The sequence below is a fragment of the Mycteria americana genome, chromosome 3 (assembly GCF_035582795.1).
Source record: "Mycteria americana isolate JAX WOST 10 ecotype Jacksonville Zoo and Gardens chromosome 3, USCA_MyAme_1.0, whole genome shotgun sequence".
Taxonomy (NCBI): domain Eukaryota; kingdom Metazoa; phylum Chordata; class Aves; order Ciconiiformes; family Ciconiidae; genus Mycteria; species Mycteria americana.
Window position 1 is genome coordinate 111,856,198 of NC_134367.1, and position 23,579 is coordinate 111,879,776.

General features: G+C 40.9%; 1 protein-coding gene and 1 long non-coding RNA gene across 7 annotated transcripts in view; one reads left to right on the forward strand and one right to left on the reverse strand.

Annotated features, from left to right (window-relative positions):
- Positions 1 to 1,157: 1,157 nt before the first annotated feature.
- LOC142407286 (uncharacterized) lies at positions 1,158 to 6,628 on the reverse strand. Of its 4 annotated transcripts, none has more exons than XR_012774880.1 (3): positions 6,041 to 6,628; positions 3,848 to 3,994; positions 1,158 to 1,957 (listed from the first exon to the last, which is right to left on the reverse strand). It is a non-coding gene; the product is annotated as an uncharacterized LOC142407286 (long non-coding RNA). The 4 variants fall into 4 exon arrangements; XR_012774879.1 differs by lacking the exon at positions 3,848 to 3,994 and adding an exon at positions 4,183 to 5,251; XR_012774877.1 differs by lacking the exon at positions 3,848 to 3,994.
- Positions 6,629 to 7,028: 400 nt separating this feature from the next.
- The window catches only part of PPP1R21 (protein phosphatase 1 regulatory subunit 21), a 34,324-nt gene continuing 17,773 nt past the window's right edge, over positions 7,029 to 23,579 (forward strand). Inside the window, exons 1-10 of one of the 3 annotated variants that reach the window (XM_075496592.1) lie at positions 7,029 to 7,173; positions 9,488 to 9,602; positions 10,280 to 10,348; positions 10,784 to 10,930; positions 13,030 to 13,131; positions 13,838 to 14,002; positions 14,100 to 14,158; positions 16,536 to 16,630; positions 18,994 to 19,046; positions 21,272 to 21,421. In XM_075496592.1, the coding sequence (XP_075352707.1) occupies positions 9,558 to 9,602; positions 10,280 to 10,348; positions 10,784 to 10,930; positions 13,030 to 13,131; positions 13,838 to 14,002; positions 14,100 to 14,158; positions 16,536 to 16,630; positions 18,994 to 19,046; positions 21,272 to 21,421 (885 nt within the window). In that variant the 5' untranslated portion in view covers positions 7,029 to 7,173; positions 9,488 to 9,557. Of the gene's footprint in view, positions 7,174 to 9,487; positions 9,603 to 9,665; positions 9,689 to 10,279; positions 10,349 to 10,783; positions 10,931 to 13,029; positions 13,132 to 13,837; positions 14,003 to 14,099; positions 14,159 to 16,535; positions 16,631 to 18,993; positions 19,047 to 21,271; positions 21,422 to 23,579 lie in introns of those variants that run through there. The other 2 variants (XM_075496591.1, XM_075496593.1) reach the window with 2 other exon arrangements.

The window sequence follows — 23,579 nt, forward strand, 5'->3', positions numbered from 1 at the left end:
GTTCCCAGTTGTTTTAAATGCTAAAATTAGCTCAGCAAACTAAATTTTTAGTTATTTTCAGTAAGGGTACATTTTATTCTCTCTCATTAGCTTTTTGCGTGTTTTCCAAACTGCTGGTGGAGGTTCCCATGCTCTGAATACACAGTCAGACCTCCACAAATTACAGGCATTTTGCTTTTCTTTTGGCTCCGAGTAATTTGAAAAGATTAAGAATCCACCTGTTGAGCGTGACTACGGTGTGCTGGCTGAAATGACCTGCTGTTTGGCGCAGGCTCTGCGAGCCCTTCCGCGGGGCAGGTAAGGTGTAGGCAGAGCCGAGCCGTTTCAAAAGAAAAGAGAGGTCTCCTTAAATCTCCGAGTGGCTACACAAATCCGCGTATTAACTCGAATGTGACCGTGTTGCATGCTACCTTAAAAAAATGATGCCGCCGTGCTGCATGATGTCACCTTGACCCAATCATAACCCATTTTCTGTGAGCATAATGTTAACTCCCCAGAGAAGCATCCGCTGAGTGACAGCAGCATCCCATGCAGCCGTTGCTTAGCGACAAGATTCGGCTTTCAGCAGGATCTAATTTTAAATTTTTTAACCCTAGATCTGTCAAGGCTCATTATTTCCGATGTGGTTGTTAATCCTTACTTGTTGGTGTCCGACTTCACAAATACCCTGTTTCCGGTAGCATTGCTGTTTTATTTACCATATATAGTGGCTCATAACGAGGAGAAGCATAAGCACCCCAGGTAGATCTTGATACCAAATTTCATTTTAGTGCTGATCTATACAAAGAAATATGGGATGCAATTAGAGGTGGAAAATAGTGCATTGTCATTCTGTGAATCTTCCTTTCTTCGCTGGCTCGCGCAAGTGGCTTGCACCTACTTTCTCTCTAAGGAATGCTGGTTTTCAAATGAATGAATGCTTATGGATGGGTAGCTGGCAATAACAATTAAGCTACAACTTTTAGTAATATTATGTGTCCGCTTACTTCTAGCTGAATTTCATCTAGGTTAAGAAGCTTGTCTTCTTATCTAAAACCAGTCCAATAAACTGCTGTCATTTTGAAATTTAAGGGTTTTTAATACTGGAAAACTTTAACTCTTTTAAATCATTACATAGAATATTTACAGATCATGAAGAAGTTCTACAGAGTTGGGGGTTTTTTTTATAAATAGTTTTCTACATTTTATTTCTTTCTAAAGTATAGAGGCCTGGAAGCTTACTCCCATATTTTACAAAAAAAAAAAAGAAAATATTTCTGACCAACTGTGTCATTCCTTGATTAATTACTACACATGTCCCTGTAAGTGCACTCAAGTTCACTGCTAGCTTCTTAAAGGTATGTGATATTTCACTCAGCTGAAATAACGCTGCTTTTACTGGTCAGTATCATAACCACACACACACAAAAAAAAAAGCAAAATCACTGAGAACTGCACAAAAAAAATCCATAAATGTAATAAAACTAAAAAAAAAAAAATTGGACCATTCATATTTTAAAAAATATAAATATAGTCCATCTCAGCCTCGTAATCCCCCTAAGATTCTTCCTCCTCCCATTGTTAGGATTCAAAACTGACACTGCTTTGCTCCTCATGCTCTTTCTCCTTTCCAGTTCATACTAATCCACAAAGACAAACCTGTCTCCACCAAAGCACTTTTTCCAGCAGTCAATTTGACCATAATACTCCCCTGCTGCCTTTCAATCCTCCCAGGGCGTCCCCCCTTCCACTGCTTCGAGTTCACGTTTCCCATCGCCGGGCTTGCAACGTACAAATACTTGCTTATCACTTTCTCCTTCCGCAGGGCATGTCGTGCCTTCTCCCCGTGCTCGGTCGGTGAGGAGCCCTGCCCCACATCTCCTCCATCCCTCTTCTTTTTCCACGACAGTCTTTACACACCAAAGACCTGGCCTTAGCTCATTCCAGAAGTCCAAATTATTTCTGGAGGTGCCACAATCTTTTTAAAAATAAAAAATAAAATTGCTTATGAACAGGAATAGTTCTGATTAAGATGTTTCCTAAACTACTGGTAAGTCTGCCAGATCTCTCTCTCTCCTTTCTCTGCTCCTCGGTCTGTCTCTGGAGATTTGAGAAAATTAAGAGAAACCCGTGCCATCTTTGCTGCAGGTAACAGCTCCTGGTTTGTTGGTGTTACTCGCATGGGCGAGTCGGGACTCCTTTCAAAGACTTGCAGTCTGCGTCCACAACTGGTATACGTGAAAGAGCATCCACTTCTCACTGTACAATCTCGTAACGCTCCTTCTCAATTCAGTCTTTTATCTTTCTCTATGAAATCGGACAATTTGACTCTCAGGATTTAATGTACATTGCTTTTATTTTTCTTTCTCTAGCAAATGTGCAAGACACTAGAATCTGAGTGCAGGCAGTCTTAGCTGGGCCAATGTTTCTCAGCTATGGCCCCTGCAAGCGTGAAGAGAAGAAAAGCAGGAAACGAGGCTGTAGAAGACGTGTAGCCCTTCAACAAAAGATGGCAGAGGTAGGGAAGAGGTTTCATTTTCCTGGAAGAGGGGGAATTCCGCATTCAAAAGAATGGAAGAAACATAAACTTTTTCAGCTGTTACTAAGTTCTGCTGGTTTATGGAGTGAATATCAGTAAGGATTTGCTGTGAAGACACAGAAGTTGCTGCTGTTGCACCAAGGGCTGGTATGTGTTGTACCCGAGTGGAACGTGAGCTGCAAAGTCAACTCTGAATTATCACAGGCAGCTGCCCGCTCAGTTTTTCCACCTTCTTGTTCTCAGCAATTTCTTTTTACACAAAGGCACCGCTCCCCTGGCCATGCACACACCCTATAGATGACTCAAGCTATTTATCCTATGGGCTGGGAAGGGACGCAAGAGACAGAGAGACTTGTTTTCATTTCTATTTTTAAATGCTATGGAAACACTGAAATTATGATAATGAAAACTACAAATAATTACAAGAAACTGTTCTGTGAAGTGCATATCTGTACATGCACATACTTTTTTTTTTTTTAGTACTTGGCTTTTTTTAATTTTATCAGAACAATCAGATTTTGAAAGAGGTGAAAGGTTATATATAACAAACAGTTTGTTACAGAGTCACCATGAGAAATAACGAGCGCATATCGTGAGTGCATATCCTGCTGTTCATACTTGCCGTTGCTAAGATAACAGAAACAAAACACCAGTTTAGGGTGTTTGCAGCTTCCGAGGATGTGGTTTATGCATTGCTTGTGAGAGTCTGATGACTGAGGATGGCTCCCTTCCAATCATTTTTGAATTTTTTTCCAGAGCTTAGAAACCCTTTTGTTGTGAATACTTGTAAGCATTTAAGTGATGACAATGAAGTTTATTTTCCCAAAGCACAGAAAACATCCTGGATGAGTCAAAATATATTCTTTGTTTATTTCTCTACCTGCACCTATTCACAGGGTGTATGAGTACAAGTTCTGACTAATCGGACAGAGGGGAAGGCACTGTTCGAGCAGGGAAGGCAGGATAAACAAGCTTGAAAATTGAACATATTGAAACTATCTCTGTAATTCTTAAATAAATTATTTGTCTTGAGACAGCATCTAAAACTCAACACCCATTATACTAGCTGCTGAGCACAGGAATAAGAAAAGGACAGGCTGTGTTCCAGTGTATATCCTTTGCTCTCCATTCTCCCCCATGAAAGCCAACAAGAGAAGCAAAAATGCTACGACCCTTGTAAGGGATTTCTTTGCTCAGCATGTCATGTTTTAGCTTGCATTAAGTTCTGCTGCCGTAACGTGTACTTATATTCACGTGGGTGGATTTGCAGAAGGTAGTATTTCGGGGGTCCTGTGGCAACTACCCCACACTGCTTGGCATTCCGCTCACTTGACCTCTCTTGCTCTGAACTTCTGACGACAGGATCAGTCCTTTGCAATTACACACTGAGTCACTGACAAGGAAGCATTACGACACCACGCTGCAGCAACACGCATTGTGCGCCTCTCAGGTGCAGCGGCTGGACAACCTTGCTCTCTAGGGAGAGATGAGTATTAAGAAAGTGCTTGCGAGGAAACAGCACAAGAAAGACATTTTTTCACAGCTGAGAAGTAGGGGAAGTAGCGCTGCAGCTGCAATGACAAATCAAAACGATGAATCTGAGAATTTCCTACGAGAAAGTTAAAAAAAAAAAAACACCAAACAAGCCACATAACTTTCGTTACCTGTATGTTTGCGGAACTTTGACTCAAGCTGTTCGCCAAGTACCACCGTGGAATGGTGATAAACTACAACATTACATGTTCCTAGCTTTATAGGGACTCCAGGATCCATGAGAAACTGGGCAAGAGACAGGACCACTTTCAAATACAAGAGGCTGGCCTGATGCTTAAAATACACTGAAATAGAGCTGTTCTGATGAGCCCAGAAATCCTGCAGTCAGCTCTCAGCCTTACAGCCTTTACGCAGTAAAAGCACACATCTTTTGATTCACTCCATCCACTTGTGCTTTAAGAAACTGGCATTGCCTCCTATGATAAATGCCCTATATAATGTCCATTTGGATCTTGCCATTCTGGATGGATGCACGCAAATAAATTCTGTGTTCCTCCACCCTGAATGCTAGCTGCCCAGTCAGAAACACCGTTGTTGTCAGTGGGAAAGCAATTCATTCTGCTACAACTAGGCACTGTAATTCCCTCAGCTCCCTTTCCCAGCTTTCAGCTGTGAAACCTGCATTCACTGCACCAGATACAAGGGGAAAATTTTATCACAAAAGCATCTTTGAACACAGCACAAACCAGGAGTATTGTATTTTGCAAAGTATGTTCAAAGCATTTCAATCTAACATTTCATGAAAGACATACCCTAGAAAACGCAAACCTAAAAATACAGGCTTAGAATAAATTGTAAAGGTTTTTAATAATTTCCCAGTATAAAATTTACTGCACGGACATGTGAGGACATACCATGCAAGGTATGTTGCTGTTAACCCTGGTGTGCTGAATGGCAATTGCAAACTCCATTTACTTCGTTAAGAACTTCTGTAGGGAATACAAAATGGAGCGGAAGGAGCAGTCTATCATGGCTCTAATGTTAAAAACTAGAGCTTCCTTATTTCTTATTCCAGTATTGCTATTTAAGCTCTTCTGGTCATGCAGAACAGCAGCAAGATCATTTGGATGAATACTGACAATGTGTTTTGCTTTTTTCCCCTTTTAGACTTCCTAAAAATGTGCAGTCTCTGTTCTTGGCAATACAGATCAGCAACATGCCCTCCAACATTAAGACTTCCTGGGGAGATAGAAACATATTTATTAATCTGGCCACCTATCATATTTAGTGCTTGCCAACTCCACTACTGTGATAAGCAGAAGAATAGCACACACGATCAAAGCCTCAAGACTAAGGAAAAGGATTAGCTTCCATTACAGGCACCTACTATCTACTCCTACTTAAGGGAAACAAAGAGAAAAGAAAATGATGATTTAGCATCTCCACCACTACCCACTACTGAGGAAGGGCTATGAAGACACCACGCTGAAATCAAGTGGAAAAAAATGATACCATGGAAACTGAACAAAAATAATAATTTGCTGTTACATCTCTATCGTAGACCAGGAAGCCCTTAACCTGCAAATCACCAGATACTCAGCCTATCATCACATTTTTGCCTTATTATCCTTTTCCTTACACATCTGTTTCCAGGCATTTTCAGAGACAAAATCCTGCATTGGCTGGATATCTGGCAGGACCAAATACACCTATTACGATACCTTCGGATTCTGCTTAAAGAGTGCTGATGGTATATACACATTTAAATGTCTGGCAAATCTGAGGATAAGAAATAAAATAGGAGATAATTAGCACAGTCTAATCAATCTCTAAAGGAGGATGGTTCAATGGTGGAGAAGCTGAAAGGTGGCTCTGAAACAAAGGGATCTACAGGCTGGAGGCAGCAGAGAAGGGTCCCCCCCGGGCACCAGAGGGTGCAGATACTCAAAATTACCCCCGAGACTGTGAAATTACGAGTTTCTGCAGCTTGGGAGCAAACTGACGGCACTGCAGTAACACACGATTTACCCGTGTTCCCCTTCATTAGGATATAATGGCACTGAAGCTTGAACGCAGCGGGAAGAGCTGAGTGCTGGCACCGACTAATCCCATCCCTGCCACTCACTCGTTGCGAACCATGAGAAATGACTTAACGGCCTTTTGTTTCATTTCTTCACCTGTGGATCTGCAAAAAATGTATTTGCCTCGGTTTCTGTGGGTATTACGTGTATTACGTCAGGCAACAGCTGCAGTGCACTCCGCAGGAGTAACGCACGACGCTCTGCTGCAGGCTCCTGCCCTGGCAGGCAGGTACCAGGCCCCGCGCCTGACCCGCTACCCCGGCAACACACCCCAAGCTCAGGCTCCGCCGGCCGCCGCCTGAGGAGCAGGCCCTCCAGCAACCGCCCTCAAACACCGGCGGCGGGCCCGACGGGGCCTCTGCGGGCCGCGGTGACCGCCCCCCGCCGCCGCTGCGCGCCCCGCTGCCGCAGGCCCGGGCCCCGGGCTCCCCCTAGCGACAGCCCTGCCTCGGGCGGGGAGCCGCGGGACCGCCCCGGCACGCTGCCCAGGCAGGGGACGGCGCGGGGCACCGCCCGCCGCTTCCCGCGTCGCGATCCGCCGACAGGACCCCTCGCCCTCGCCCTCGCCCTCGCCCTCGCCCTCGCCCTCGCCCTCGCCCTCGCCCCCGCCCCCGCCAGCGCCCAGCGCCCAGCGCCCGCCGCCGCGGCCTCCCTGCCCCGCCCGGGCGGGCGCTGCTCCCGCGCGCGGCCGATGCTTTTTGGGCGGGGTGGGGCCCCGTAGCCTCGAGGCCGCGCAGGGCCCGGCGGCTGTTACTGTGGCAACAGAGGCGGCCGTGACCTCCTCACTGGCGTCACGTGGCCCGGGGCGCCCCCCTCCCTTGCGGCCCCGCCCTCCTCCGTGCCGCCATCTTGGAAGTTGCGTCAAGATGGTGGCGCCGGCGACTTAAGCTCCGCCCTGCCTCCCCGCGGCGTGGTGACATCACCGCGCTCCCGCCGCCTGAACCCGGAAGTGCGTCTTCCCTTCGCGGGCGTGCGGGGCCGGCGGCTGTGTTAGCGCCGAGCCGAGCCGGCGGCGGGGGGATGGCGGCCGCCGCGGAGCTGCAGGGGAAGTACCAGAAGCTGGCTCAGGAGTACTCCAAGGTATCAGGCGCCAAAGCCTGTCCCCGGTGCTCCGCGAGCGGCGGCCGCCGCCCCCCTGCCGGTGCCGCCCCCACTCCAGGCGCTCACTGCGCGCGGGCTGCCGGCCGTTACGCGCTTAACGGGCGCCTCTCTGAGGGAGGGGGCCTTCCCCGCTCGGCCCGCGGGGCTGCCTGTGCCTTCGCTGAGCCCGCCCTGCCGTGCCCGGGGGAGCCGGCTGCTCTGCCCCGGTGCCGCCGTGGGGCGGCGGGGCCCTGAGCTTGGCTGCCTTCGGCGCTGTGCCCAGCCGGAGTGGGGGGCTGGTCAGGACTGAAACGCTGATTTTTGTGGCAGCGTGAAGCGTTTGGGGCCCAAGGGTTGCCTCTTCCTGCGGATGAGGTGAAGGCGAACTTGGGCAGGCAGGGGAGGTGCGAGTTTGCAGGTGCCGAGGCAGTACAGTGTTGCCGAGGGCTGGCTGGGCAAGCCGGTGTGAGGAGCAAAGTGGCCTTGCCTGCAAAGCATCCAGTAGGACAAACAATGGGTTCAGCTATATGCCAGGGCAGTGAAACTAGCAGTGCTTTCCCTTACTTCTCCACTTCCCAGTCAGGCATGAGGCTTAGTTATCTTTTTGGGTGTGAATGTTTGGTGAGGTCTTGGTCTTGTATCTTACCTGTAGACTCTGAGTTTGCTTTGAGTGGTGGATGTGGGAGTTCAGTGATGTTAGTAGTGCTTGCAGTGGTCTTGCAGTGTCTTGGAAGTAAGGACACTTGATCCCACGCTTGCCTCATGTCTGTTCCCATTCTGCAGCTGCCTTAGGTGACTTTGCTTCCCATTTCTGGTGCTGCTTAACAGAGTATTTGCAAAGACTTCTGGCCCATAGCGGAGAATGCCTTTCCTTTCCAAGCTGCTTGAGATGAGTTCTTAGATGGTGGAGCCTTGCTTAATACAGAACTCTTCATTCTTGTTTCTTCACTAAAAGGAAGAGGAGACCGTTGGTCTTGAATGGCATAGTTCTTCAGCAGCCTTGGGAAAGAAAGCCAACACTTTGGTTTTGGATAGCGCAGCATCAGAGTGTTTGGCATAAGGCACTTGACTGTATTTGACACCTTTCCCTAGATTACAGAACAATGTGTCTCTAAATACTATTCTCCTTGGAATTGCTATGAAAAAAATCTGTACAGAATCTAAATTGTTCACAGATACATTTTTGTTTTTAATACTTCCACAAAATCATTCTAAGAAAACTTAATTCACTTTGGGGCTTTGTAGGTCACAGAGTTAATATTTCTTGTTGCTTTCTACAGCAGCTCTGCTGTACCTTGGAGATTAAAAATGGCTCAGGATAAAGTAATTGAGGGACTTTGCTGCTTGATTCCTGAATGAAACTTTGAAATGTCGACTTTTGACTATAGCTTCTGAAAGTTCCAGCTGCTGGATCCTCTTTCTTTTAGTATCATGGTGTCCAAGAATCTTTCTTTGAACTTCATCTTGCAACTTTCAGCCTGAGATGTTTCATTGGTTCTTTGTGGGAACTATTTTTTGGTCTTATCCCACTTCTTGTGCAACAACTCCAGCGCATTGTGGGATTCCCTTTGCAGATAACTCTCCTCTTTGTGCAAATGATTGCTTGTTCAACTGGCTGTTTACTGTGGGCAGGTGGAAGCGGAGAGTAGCCCTGGGAAGCTATTTGCCTGTTCACTTAATTGTGTTGTGGAAGCCAAGGAGAGAGGTAGACAAGAGCTTGATAGACTCAAGGAGTGCCAAGAGAAGTACCTGCCAAAGGATTGCTTTCCCTGAGAGTTCACAGAGCAGTCCAGAAGAAGGATGTGTGTTTTCAGAGCCACTTCTTCCCCGCAAGTTGCAGCTTCTGGCTCTCTCTCACAACCCTGATGGAAGTAGTAGTCAGAAGGCTCTTTCAACTTGTGACAGCCTTTGGTGGATCACTCTTCAGCTTGGGTACGTCAATGCAGCACAGTTGAGCTAGTTCATTCACTGCACCTGGCATGTTCCTGCATTAGTAGCTGTGGCAGGAAAAAGGCGTAGGAAACTACTGCACTGCTTTTTCTTGCTAGGGAAACCCTGTGCTTGGAAGTCTTTCTGTGGTGCTCTTGCAAGTTTGTTCTCTTGCCTTTGTGATGCCTGAGCAGCACAGTGGGAATACTGCAGGGCAAAAGCCTGTGCTTAGCAATGTCAACTGACTTTTGACCTTTCAAATATATTCAGTCATCAGACTGAAAAGATTAGCCATTGCTGTTTTACATTGAATCTTGCCTTTTATGCATCTGCCAGAGGTATTCCCAAACACTATACAAACCCTTTTAATTTATATCTGCAACAGCTGGACTCAAACATGTCAAATGAATACAAACTGCCATTGAAGAAACCAGGATTCAAGCAATTATCAAGGAATGGGAAGATGGAACTGTCGGTATCCTCATTGCTGCAGGGTAGAGGTACTCTGTGAAGTGACTGGGAAATAGATTTCTTGAGTATCACTTTTTACCACAGTGATTTTTAGCTCAAATTTGTGAACTACAGAGTAAGTCTTAGAGGGCTTTTTCTTCTATGCTTTTTATGCATTTTCCTGAAGTTTGTCAAGCTGTTCTCTCTGGATCGTCTGCTGCTACTGGTAATAAGTATTTTTGCATTAGACTATAGCTAAGCTCTTCTTGCATTGATGCAGATTTTGACTTTATTGTGAGCCCTGCTTATGTTCCAGAACCAGTCATGAACAGTTTTAGGGAGAAGAGGACCGAAAGGGAAATAGTACTGAATATGAGCAAGAACTTGATTAGTCAAGGAAGGAGTTGCAACTTTTCCATATTTGTTCACTGTTCTTCAAACCTTAACTATATTTAACTAGTCTTTCAAGTTATTTATTGAGTAAGAATTAGGTTCTATTTGACCAAAATATTCAGATGGTAAAGTAACCTCTTGCTTCTTGGCAATTCAGGATATGAATTGGATGCTTTTTTCAACCTGATAACCACTACTATCTAACTGAACAGAATACTTTAAAAAGCATGCACATCTGGTGCTCTTATGAGAGAATATGATGCTTTGTGCACATTCTAATGAATGGCTTTTATTCCTTTGTCTTGCATAGTTATTTGCATCTCTTATTTTTCAGCTTCGAGCTCAGAACCAAGTGCTGAAAAAAGGGGTTGTAGATGAGCAAGCAAACTCTGCTTCTCTGAAGGTAATCTCCAAAAACTGCTTGTCAGATGTATTAAGCTGTGACAAAATAGGTAAATGGGAAGGGTAAGTGGGAATACTTTTTACTCATTGTGATTAAAAGAATAAAGAAGGAACTTGATTTACTAAAAGAATTTCTGTTCTGCCAACTAGTCTTCATTGTTCTCTGTAGGTGCTGACTTTGTAAAAGTGGAAAGTTGCTTCTTGATGATTACCTTATAGAATGAAGGTAATCACACTTGAGTGTGATCTGTGGGCAGCTCAAGGAAGTGAAATCTGTTTTTTAGTTTAAAAGCAATACTTTTTGCCTCTTCAGTGTTCAAATAGTGAAGAAAGCAATTTTTAGTATGTTCTTTATTTTAACGTGATACTTCTTATTGAAAGCATGTGTGAAAGTAAGTGTGAAAGTTTTTAATTTTAAAACTTTTTGCTCATTCAGGAGCAACTGAAGATGAAGGATCAATCACTGAGAAAAGTGCAACAAGAAATGGACAGCTTGACCTTTCGAAATCAGCAACTTGCCAAGCGCGTGGAGTTACTTCAAGATGAACTTGCATTAAGTGAAGCTAGGGGTAAGAAGAACAAGGTATGTGCTAAAGGCAAAAAAAACTTGCTTAGCAGATGTCTGCTCATCACCTGTCAATGGCTTATCCTGATTTCTAGCAGTAGTTGTTTTGTCAAGGGTTGGGCTGAATGTTTTTGTCAGAGCTTGTGTTATTAACTGATGTTAGTGAAAATACCCACAAAACAGGTATTGATACATATAATATATGCTAAGTAGTTCTGTACTTTTCTTTCTAGTGCATCAGCTAACTGATAGTGAATTGCTGTCTCCCTTTCTAGATGTTTATTAAGTGTTCAAACAGCTGGGAAAGATCTTGGAGCTCTGTGATTAATCTACTGCTATGAAGAAAACTTATCAGCCCTCACTTCCTATCTCCACCTCCTTGCTTTGTAATTTTGATGTTGATGGTTAACTCTTCGGTCTATGATTGTAGCTTTTCTATTCGGCTCTTACATGAATCTCGTCAAATGCTTTGAAATCTAAATTTGTAGCTAGTATTCCTTATGTTATTTCAAAATGACAGAATAATGTCAGTACTGCGATCTTTCTTTGCCAAAATGCTTGCTGATTAAACCTGGTTATGCCATGTTTTGTCCAAGATCAGCCATGTTGTCTGTAGGTTACATCAGAATTCCAGAGGTCATGTGTCTGGACTCAAATAATTCTCAAGCATCCTTTGCTACCTTCCTCTTATGAGGAAACCCCTCTTAATTACTGTCATCTTTTCTTTTTGGTTAGCTCCCAAAATGCTGTAGCTATCAAGAGTAACATCAAAGAAATCATTCAACTGATTAGTAATATGATCATCTTCCTTACTTTTTCCCTAAATTCTTGTTAATTTTTTTGCTATCCAGTTCCTTGACAAGCATAATACCTCTGACTTATGTTATTCATGCACCGTAGTAGATTGTTCTTCAAAGTGCAGTTTGACCTTCCTGTTCTTTTATTTCGTGTTATGTAACTTATCGCTTCATTAGACAGGTTTCCAAATTTTGAAGGACCTCAGTCTGGCTTGAGTAGCTTTACAAACCATTGCCACTGACTTTCTTTCCTGTTCAGCTGTCAGGACACACAGTTCTGTATTTCTTTTTTTTAAGAAGTGTTTGTACTACCTTCTAAATATGTTCCCTTTAGTTTTACCTATAGGGCCTCACTGAGTATGTACATTGTGTTGAACACATCCCCACTAAATTCTATGTCACCCTTACTTCAGAGGGAGACCATGTAAATCACGTCTAAAACTATTTAGATTAAGATTCGGATAGATGATATGTGTCAGACTGCAATTCTTTTAGGAGGAGGAGAACATATGACCATATATCAGGTGCTGTAGTTCATAGGCTGACATCAAATGCAGAGGTGGCTTAGCTGTCCTAGCTGTCCCAAGCACTTGAAGTTCAGTGTTAAGTTTAAACGTAAACAGTCTCCCTTTTGTTTGGTGATGGTACTACCTTTGTCCAGCAGTGTGGTAGAGCAGAGAAGCAGTGTGGGATTCACTGATGGTCTCTGAGTCTTTTGGACAAAATGGGTGAAAAATGAGGAAACAGTTGGCAGAGAGATGTCTGTATTCTCAGGGTAGTTGGTGGGCAGCGAAGACCCTGTATTTTCCAGGGCCACCCTATGCTACAGCCTGCCGTGGGATAGTGCAGTTTCAGTGATTATTGCTGGTTTCTGCTGAGACCAGACCAGCTTACACCTGGATGCTTGGTAGGGGCAGATGTGCCTTACACACAGCTACCAAACCAAATAAGCGTGTGTGCGTAGGGTTTCATACTACTGACTGCGTGGAATCATGCAAGATTCAAATGATGTCAAATGGGCATCTGCCCATACAAGCATTTCACGTGTGTGTGAATGTGATGCCTGAGTAGAGGCTTTCCTGAGTCCGTATCGAGTTAGCATTCTACCACTATACAGTAACAACAGTGTGAAGGAAAAAGTACTGCTTTTAGGCTCATGCTGTGTGCAATATGCATACCTTTTGATATTAGTTGATGTAAGAAAGATATATACTCGTGCCTCTATTGAAATTAGTGATGGGAAGTTTTCATACACTTGGGAATGGGCTTTGGGATATCCCCAGAGACTTGGAGATAATGAATGCAGTTTCTTTCTTTTAGAAAAGTGCAGAATCGTCATCTCAGTTGAGTCAAGAGCAGAAAAGTGTCTTCAATGAAGATCTTCAGAAGAAGATAGAAGAGAATGAACGACTACATATACTCGTGAGTTAAACTTTTTTAGCCTTTCTTTTTAGTTCAGAAAACTGGTCACATGAACAAAGAGAAAATAAAATGCCATCTGAAAACTAGTGGGTTTAGAAGCTTAGTTGTATGCAAAATAGTAGATTAGATTGGATACCTTGTTCATAAAGATGTTCGTTGGGCAATGAGAAAGTATTTTGACTTCAGATTCTTAAGACAGTATGTGGAATAACTCACATAATTCATGTTTTCTCATTTAGATTTTTAACTTTTGGTGACACTTAGCTACTCTACTGAAAATAGCCATATAGTTGGTACTGGGTGAAAAGTTCTTTTTAGTTCACTAACTGTTTCAGAATTGCCTTACAGCTTAAAATATTTTCTGCAAGTTGCCATAATTAAGTCAGGAATTACTTCACCGAAATGGAATGCATTTCACTTTGGTTTAGAAAACTTGAGAAAAACCTTACGGCTCAAGTTATTTTTCAGGTGTCTGCTATTAATGGGCAATATATTTAAGGAATGGTTGGTACTACAAAACTTTATTAAACACGAAGTACTTTGTTCCTGAATCTTTTCTCTGTAAACATCATCATAAAATTTCTATTTCTTTGAGAACTAGTACTTGTTATTAATCTGGACTGGCTAATTAAATTGGTGTAACTCATAGGACTAGATTCCATAGTAAAATGAAGCTTTCATATGAGCTCTGCTTTTCCTCTTTTAGTTCTTTGAAGCAGATGAGCAACACAAACGTTTAGAAGCGGAGCTGAGAACTAGACTTGAGGTTTTGGAAACTGATGCTGCCCAGCATCAAGCTGTGGTGGACAGTTTAACGAGGAAATACACGGATACCATAGAAAAGCTGCAGAATGATAAAGCCAAATTAGAAGTAAGGCATTTCTCTTACTTGAAAGTTTGAAAAGTTTTGAAATGAAACATCTTGCTGTGTCAGTACTTACATTGTGAGATTATCTTCTTGCATAAAGATCAAGTCTCAGACCCTAGAAAGAGAAGCTAAGGACTGTAGGCTTCGAACCGAAGAATGGTAAGTGTTTTTATTTAATATAATGAAAAATTGATTTTAAAAAATAACTGCTGTAAAATATTAACTGGATTATTTTTACCTTAATACCTTAAAAAAAGGGGGGGGGGAACGACTGATAAAACTCAAATACTGGGCAACAGCACATTAACATCAAGACTGTGCAGGTCAGACCCCCTTTCCTTCTGCTGAATATGTAACTAGACAATCAATTCCATAGATTCAACTATCACTAAGAGTAGTTGGGTTACCAAGCTATTTTAAGTAGCTGTGAAGTTGATGAAAGCTCGAAGAATTTATTTGTAATGGAATATGATAAAAAGTAAAGAAACTACTGAACTTGTATGAAACAGATATGTGAGTTTTTACAAACCGCTTCTAAAAACAAAGCTTGGGTAAAGTATGCTGAGACAACCAACTGAAAAGAGTTTCAAAAATCCCTCTCCACCCCAAAAGGTCCTTGAACAATTGCTTTTGCTTCAGGTATAACACACTCAGCTAGAACATTTTAAAGTTTTTGTTGAAGGATTGTATTAGTTTTGGAATACCTTCATTGTCTTGAAGACAAGTTGTAGAAAAAGGGAAGAGGTTGAGGACTGTGGGCCAAATCAAATTACAGTGCACTTCTCTGAAGTTCATTATTAAGGTGCATTTTTTAAAGATACATGTGCAGTGTAGAACTTTAATGTAATGGATAAAATGCATAGTGAATGATCAGATGAAGAGTTCCTTCTTTCAAATGGTAACCTTGAAGTATGTATTTTAATTATTTTGATAGATGCGAAGATACTTGAATTCCAATAACTCTCCTCTAATACAGGTCAGGGTTTCACTAAGAATGACTTGCAAAAGAGGATGAAAGCTGTGTTTTGCTGCTCTTTGCTTTTTTTGTGGTGTTTGAAAAACAGTGTAGTCTTAATCTGCTACTATTCAGTTCAGAGCTCGTCTGTCATGTTCTATGATGACTGCGTAATTAATGTCATTGTAAGAAATTGTCCCTACCATTTAAGAAGGGAGGCTTTTTAACAATAATAAAGCCTGACGGTTCTTTTAAACACTGAAATCAGTAGCTAATGAACACATGACAGAAGATGTCTTAGAGTAGTGCTCTTCTGTTTTCCCCACTCTTTCAGGGGAAGGGATCCACTTGCCTCTGTCCATGCTTTATTCAGAAAAGCCAGGGGATATGAGACTTGACAGCCTGCGTGCCTTGAAAATTAAAGGGCAGAATGTAAAACAAAACATATCAAAGTACTTGTTTGCCATTCCTTTATAGTACAAAAAGGAAACATTTGTACTTTTGCAGTTCGTCTTTGAGTTTTTTCTATCATGCCTAATGCTACTGCGGTTCATCCTGTACAGTTTCTATGCAATTTTGGAGCTGCTCTTCAAGAAAAATGTTTGTTAATGTGCATGAGCTACTTATTGGCCAGTTTCTTCATATCTTGCTTGTCTATTTTTGGATTCTTAGTCCTCATAAATTTCTGTGTATCAAATGTTTTTGTAAAAAAGGACAAAACTGTCACTTTGACATCTTCCCTCCACCTTCCACTATATGTGCAGGAGTTCTAGATGTCAAATGGGAAGGAAAACAGTGAAGGATTTGGGGGCCTAAGTTGGGTAAGGTGTGGAATTTGGTCTCAGTCAATGTGCAGTAATCTCTGACATATGTATGTAATCCTGGAATATGCTACTGTTCATCTCAAGAATCTGTACTAATGATACTAGTAATCTTAATAACTTAGGTTCACATCTATGTACACAATCAAATGCAAGTGAAGCAGATCTAGCGAAAAATCACTTGAGAATGCATCAGAAACGTAATTGCCAAGCCTTGTGGGAATGGGCTGTATCATAGCAGTATTTAAATACGGGGCTTTGAAAAGCTTGTGGGGTATTTCTAATAGTGATGTGACATAATTAAACTGAATTATTGACAACTCACTACTTGCATATTGGAATACCTCATCAAATATATAATAACTAATTTAAAGGCCCTTTTGAATTCCCATTCAAATTCCAGTAGAAAGGAATACCTTCATATTCTTCATATAGCTTATACAATAATTGCAGAATTGGAAAATAACGTAAAGATTAACTCTGAAGTAAGTTGAGCTTCTCAATAACTTAGGATTTACAACAATTTATTGCATCTTTCCTGCATTTGTTAGGGATTAAAATATAATGTCATATATTAAATGTGACATAAAGGAAGAAAAATGATTCCTACTGTCTTATTTCTATCTAACTTCTAGAAAGAGACAGATACGTGTACACTCAAGGGATGCTTCTGGTGAGCTATGGTGTTGGTGATACAGATTAATTTTTAAAGGTTTACAGTGTGTGTGTGTGGTTTTTCATTTGTCTTTTTGTTATTTAGCCAGCAACAGTTAAAGAATCTTCAAGCAGCTTTGGGCAGTAGACTGGAAGAATCTCTATGCATAATCAATGAAAAAGTACCTTTTAATGACACAAGTACGTATTGCCTTGCTCTGGGTTTCTTATTTAATTTTGGGTATCCATCTGGAGGAGGTACTCCTTATGACTTAAAATGTATTAGCTGTAAGAAATGGTGGACATCTGAACAGACACTTGGAGGTAATTGTAATAAGTATTCATAATACTCATCATAATCTTGTTTAGTGATCTTAAAATATCAAGTTTTTATATTTATATATGTATCTCTAATGAAAATTAAAACTTTTGAAGGCTTTTGAGTAATTTGCCACTTGTCTTGCTTAGTGTTGACAGACTATTATAAAAGGTGAAGAAACACTGTCAATTTACTGGTTTCTCCACAAAGATTTCTTTGGTTACTCATCTCAAAGAGTGTTATTTTTGGCAGGGTATATTCAAGAGTTACAGTAAGTTAAGATGGGGATAAACTAGCGGCTGCAGAGATGTTGACTTAATGAGACATTGCATCAATAATTGTCTACACTTAGCATTAGTGGGAAGTCTGTCAGCGTCTCTCATGTCTGATCAGAGAACACCCAGATTAGTTCTTACCCATGGTTTGCCTCACTTGTTCATCTTTTCAGGGGAAAAAAACCCCTTTGAATTTGGGGACTTTTACCTGAAGTAACCTTTTTTCTGTTTCCTTTCCAACTGCTACTAGATAAACTGAAGTGCAGAGGATACCATGAAGTTAAGAGTGCTTGGCCTTTGCATTGCTTTGGTACAAGAATCAGTTAGTGTGTGCCAGATCAGTGCTGTGTGCTGGGTGGTTTTGTAAATAGCTTGAACCCAGGTTGTACTTGGGCAGGCAGCAGTCTGTACTCTTCTGGCAGTGAGACTAGGAGGACCTGGAATAGTGAAAAAGCTGAAAGTAGTGGAGAAGGGACAGAGAAGTGAAATCAGGCTGTTGAATTTACAGTAGGTTTTATTGGTAGCTTTTGCATTTTTCATTCAGTTTAAAACTTCATGACAATGTTTTGAATAGCCTTAGGTCCTCTAAAAGCTGATCTGGCAGGGTGCTGCAGGGTGAGTCTTCCAAGTTCTCCACTGGGTTAGCAATCCAGTGAGTCTTGGCTTAGAAACACCAGATCATCTTATCTTTAGGAAATGTTGACTCTCATACAGCATGTTATGCTTAGGTGCTGGTGCCTTGAGTTGATACCCTTTTTGCTTCTTTCCTCTCACAAAGATCACTTTGCCTGGCATCTGCTACCTGTTTCTACTTCTCTGGCTTCTTTAGCTGACTTTTTTTACAGGTCGTTATCATTGTAGTGAGAACTTTGCAAATAATTTATCTGCTCACTCAGCTGTTGTAGCATAATGTTTTTGCTTGTGTAGAAAACACTGCAAATAGTGGACAGATCTTTAGTGATAGAAGAACGAGAGAAAGTCAGGAAATGTTTGTCTGCTATGGATTCCAACTGTCTTGCTATAGGCTCTGTAGTTGCTTTTAAGTGTAACTAGCAGCTGGCTTCAGTTTCAGTAACAATTAAATGACTTGTTGACTGTTAAGCATGATTTTGAGAGTAGGAAGATAACAAAGTTTTCTGAAGCATTAACTTATGAATAGGATTTGGTAATTTTGGACAGAGTTCTTTGTTCTGAATACAGCTACCTCTTCCTTGTGTTAATTACCAAATGTGAATGATACAAAAGGAATAACAAACTGTAAATTTCCTTTGTGTGCAAACCTTAAACTAAAGTAGTTGTTATTCAATTTAATTGAGGATGGATGTGATCCCTTTTAAATCTATAAGACTTTAAGCTGTTCTCTAGGTACAGATATCCCTCTACCTCTTTAAAAATTGTGCCCACTTGAAATTGAATAATCATTCTAGTTGCTCTGTAACTGGAACAGGGTGCTGAAATGTGTGGAGAGTAAATCTTATTCTAAATTATCAACAAATCAAGTACATACAGGAGCTTTTTTTACGTGCAAACTATTATAAAAACACATTCATCTCCTTTGATGGTCCCTGGAATGTAATTGAAAATTGAAGATCATCTTATATACTTTAAGGGTGGGTTTTTTTAAAGATTTTCACTCTTGTTAGTGATGAATACTGTTCTTTTGGGCAAGAGGATTCTGCTCTTACCTATCGAATTCAGGGTGTTCAGATGGTTAAATTTGACTTACAATCTGAGGCAAGTATAGAAGTGCTTTCTCTCCACCTTGTCACAGTAACAGTTCTTAAGTGAGGATGTTTAGGTCTACTTTATTGAAGCCAATTGTTTGTATCTTTTTAGTGAATATTACTTACATGAACTGTAATATTACTGCAATGAAATTTTATATTTAAAAAAAATAATTGTATTTACCAATAAGTGTCTCTTAAACCCGCGATTTAATAAGTGCATATAACTCAATTTTTATCCTGTAGGATTTAATCGATACAATGCTCTGAATGTACCGTTACACAACAGAAGATATCAGGTAAGCACTTTTTGTGGCTTCATGTGTAAAGATGCAACTTTCTACACAGATACTGAATAAAACCAGTCATTTTAGTGACCTGAAATGGCAGAAGATAGCCTATTTTACTACTATCGTGATACTCCAAGGGAATTTCTGTCCACAGAGCCTCTGTGCTTTTCAAAAGGTAGTCTATGCTGTTCTTATGTCAAGAAGTCAAGTTGTCTGCTCACCTCGCTTCACTAGAGCTAATCCATTGACTACTAGCTGATGATCACTGCAGGTATTAACTGAGGCACGCCTTTTAAAAAGAATGGCAAAAAGGTTTAATATTTGTCTCTTAGTAAAGTTATGTGACATGTTCTTTTACTATGCCAACCTGCAGTAAGTTGGAACTTGAACATTTAATTTTTAAAGTTGGTTAAAACTACGTTAGTTTAGAGGTCTTAAGCTTTTTGTTGAAAAAAGGTAGTTTTGGTACCTTTTTCCTTTTTGGTACCTTTCCTTTTTCAAACTGAGCTTCTTCAGTCACATCACTTGAGCCCCAAAGAATATTTGCATTTTTAAACTGCAAACTGGTGTGCATGCTAGAACATCATATTAGTTAATATTACTTGTCACTAGTCATAATCCTTTTAAGGAATAAATCACATACCTTTGAGAACTCTGCATGGTTCATTTACATTTTATGGGCTACTTCTTGCCAAAACACCTCTTACTTGCAAGCCAAATCACACTTATTAATTTAAATATTATTTTAAAAAAGAAACAGTTTCTGTTCATTACTGTATTTTCATCAATTTCCTTGGGAATGTGGTTTACTCAGTATTCAAAAATGAGTATTAATTTTCTGTGAATAGCTAAATATATTAAGGCTTTTTACAGTAGTAAATCAGATACCTTGATGCAGTCAAAATTTTCCTGTTTTGCTATCACTGAGGATGGGCTCCACAGCACTCAGTGTTTTTTCTCTTTGCTTGTATGATATGGCTTGAACCTTCAAGTTAGTGCATTCAGATGCCACTGTAGAAAGATTTCAAATAGCTGCTTTCTCCTTTCTTCAGAAGTGTGTATAGAGAGACCTGGTTCCTAATACGTCTGCTGTGAGAACAGGTGACCTGCTGTCTAGTTTTGTGATGGAAGTAGCTTTAAATCAACCTGTTGCTGAGTTCTAAGAAAAATCTGAATAACTACGTGGAGAGTTTCTCCCCTTACTATTTTCTGCCAGCACTCTGTGAGCTAGCCTCATGCTTCAAGATCTACAGTCTTGAAAAGGTTCCAGAACAGATTTTTATGACTGGCTTTGCCAGTGGAGGCAAAATGCTAGTGTATTTTGCTAGGAGCACAAAATGCTAGGCTGCAGTGTAAAGGACAGCAAAACAGTAATATACGTTGTTTTCCCTCCTTGAGTAGCTAATTAACATACACAAACTGAGTATGATGACTCAGTTTCACCACCATCCCTGATCCATAATCAAGATTCACTTGATTTAACACTTTGAAGTATTAGGAATACATCTCTGAAGGATAAGTCATTCTTGGCTGAAATGTCACTTTAACCTTATTCTCTCCTCCATAAATCACAACAGAGTGTGGTTTTCTTCTCTGTTGTCTTTGCTTTTTCAGAAACTTTCTGAAAGTTTTGGATTCATTTCTTGGATACCTTCCTACTGCACTAAAACCACAGAACAGCCTTATTCATGAGCAGCAGCTCAGTTCTGTCCAGGTGGGAGAATAAGAATTGAGTGTTACTGGTTAGAGAAGCAGACGCCTTTTATTCTGGGATAAAACCTCATTGGTTTTTACTAATTAAAGCTAGGTTTCCTTACAGCCAGCCGTTAAAAATTTCTCACTGTCACCACATTGAAAGAACTGAGCTGTTGTCAGCAATTAATCTATTGGTCTTTAGAAATCTTAATTTCAAAGATGGTTTCTGTATTTGTACTAACCTCTAAGTGTTCTTGTGGCCTGTAGTTTGAGAAATGCAGCAGAGGCAAAGCATCACCTGTTGTATGAAATAAAAATGTACTTTGTCATCATAGAAAAACATGCCCTTCTGTGTGGCATTGTAGTTTATGAATAAACTTTAAAAATTAAGTTAAAGATAACTGCTGCTGTGTATTTTAGGCTGAACTAGTAACAAGAAAGAATTAATTGATAGCAATTTTCTGTATCCAGCCATAGAATTTTTTTCATATTTAAATAGGTATGTGTCAAATATAATAATTTTATAACTATCTTTACAGCTGAAGTTGCGAGACCTTGCTGGCCAGGCTTTGGCTTTTGTTCAAGAACTTGTAACAGCTCTTTTGAACTTCCATACATATACTGAGCAGAAGGTACAGATCTTTCCCATTGATTCTGCAACAGACACTATATCACCGTTAAATCAAAAGGTAAAGCTTACAAATTTCAGCTACAAGTATATTAAATTATGTAGACTTTCATGAATGAATAATCTTAGTCATGGAAACCTCTACTGGAATGCTGTAAGTGTGTTCCTGAGAGGCAGCCTCTCCTGCATGAGAAGTCTTTTCTATTGGGTGAATGTAGGCAAAGGTGTAGCTGCAGAGAATCCTTTTCCCCTGTGCCTCTGCTACAAGATCAATATGATAGTCAAATCAAAGCTTTGCTTTTTAAGTGCTAAATTAAAGTGCATTTGTCAAAAGTTCAGCTGACTGAATTTAAAATACACAAATATTGCACTGCTAAATAGATGCTTGTCTTAGTTAATGCACTGGGGCATGGGCAATTGTGAGACAGAAGGTCTTGTGTTTAACTGTAATGTGAACTAAACTGGATGTAAGGTAGGCTTATGAAGGAGAGAACTTGAACTCTGTTCCCTTGTCAAAAACCAACTTTGTAATCTGATTTGGGCTATTTGTGTAAAGACCTTTCCTGTCAGTGTTCTGAAGCTTCAAGTCTAAAGCATGTTGAAATTATTATGAGAAACCTGACCTGTCTCTTGCTGTGCAACTCCATGGGAAGACTTTTTTGACAGTATCATTCAGAGCTGTTATGCTGCATCTTTTGACTTTCTCTATGCCATGGAGCATGGAAAAGAACTTTGTGCACAAGGATTTGTGTGGGGATGCATATATATGTGCTTTGGAATAAAATTGCTTTAACATCAGAGTTGTTGACTTCATAGTGCAAGTGGACCTATGTGCATTTAAGTTGCTGGCTGACAGCATTTTCTGATTCAGACTACAATTTCAATTTAGTAGTTTGTAGGGCTCAGACTTAAGCTACCGAGATGGACGTGATTTGCATTCATCAAATGGCTGCAATGCATGTAGTGGCAATGTTAACTATCACAAAACTTTCCTGTTCTTGGGAAGACCTCCTTTAATCTCTTTGCAGGCAACAAATATGCTTGTGAAGGTGTTTATCCACTAGAGAAATCCGACTCTATTTACCTTTTCAGTTGTTTCAACTATTTGAATCAAGAATACACTTCTACAGAATTCAGCATAGGTCTTAGTTTGAGAACAACATTTTCTTGCTCCTGCCACCAAATGTACTCAAAATGGCATATCCTTCTTGTGAAAACTATGCAGCTTCCAAATTCTTTGGGGCAGGAACTGTGTCTCCTTGTTTATGTGGCTCAGTGTGGTGATTGGATTCTACAGATAGTACTGCAGTTTACACCAAGGAAGTCAGGTTTCTTAGACATCACTTCTCATGCATTTTTTTCTTGATGTCCTAGTTAACACTTCTTTGCTTTTCAGCAGGGAAGTGCTTTCACACAGCTGAAACATGCAACTTAATCAGAACTGTAATTTGATTCTCCTTTTCTGATAATTTATCCTGACTCAGTAGTTCAGGCTTTGTTTGTTTTCATAATTACGTCTCTGGTAGTCTGCCCCATTGTGTATTCATGACCTAATTGCCTCAGTGCACGCTACCTCTCAGGGCTTTTGCTGTGACTTTCCAGCAGTGAAGCAGCTTTTATCACTCATTGAAGCTGCTGTTGCTCCTGTATTTTTGATTGATTAATCTGTTTGCTTGGCAAGTGTTCTCAGTGTGATCTTAGCTCTTCCACTGAGTGGTTCAAAAAGCTCCCCCTAATGTGGTAGAGAAAATGAGACAAGTGTCAGGAAGTGGCTTAGCACACTTGCACTGATTTATTTTTCCCCAACTCCAGGTCTTGTCTGGCGCTTTCAAGCTATTTTCCCCACCAAACACTCAAAGTAGATGTGGACAATTCCCTTCCAGGTTCAAGTATTCCTTTTCTCTTTAAGCATTGGATTGCTGGGTTCTGCTGGGTCTTCAGCATCGTGCCAGATAACTCCAGTCCTCTCTCTTGCAACACAAGTCAGGAGCATACTGCATGTGTTACTTCTTCCTCCTTAGATTTAGGAGTTTTCCCTAATTCCATCCAGATTTGTGCATGCATGAATGAGAGCTTGGCATCTCTCTTTTCTTGTTAACACTGTGTTACTGCACTGTAATAATACAAGAAAAAATTAAAATTTCTCATACCCTATTTGCCTGGGATTTAGCTACTATTGTGGTATAAATAATCAAAGGTGAAGGTATCTGTCTGTGGGG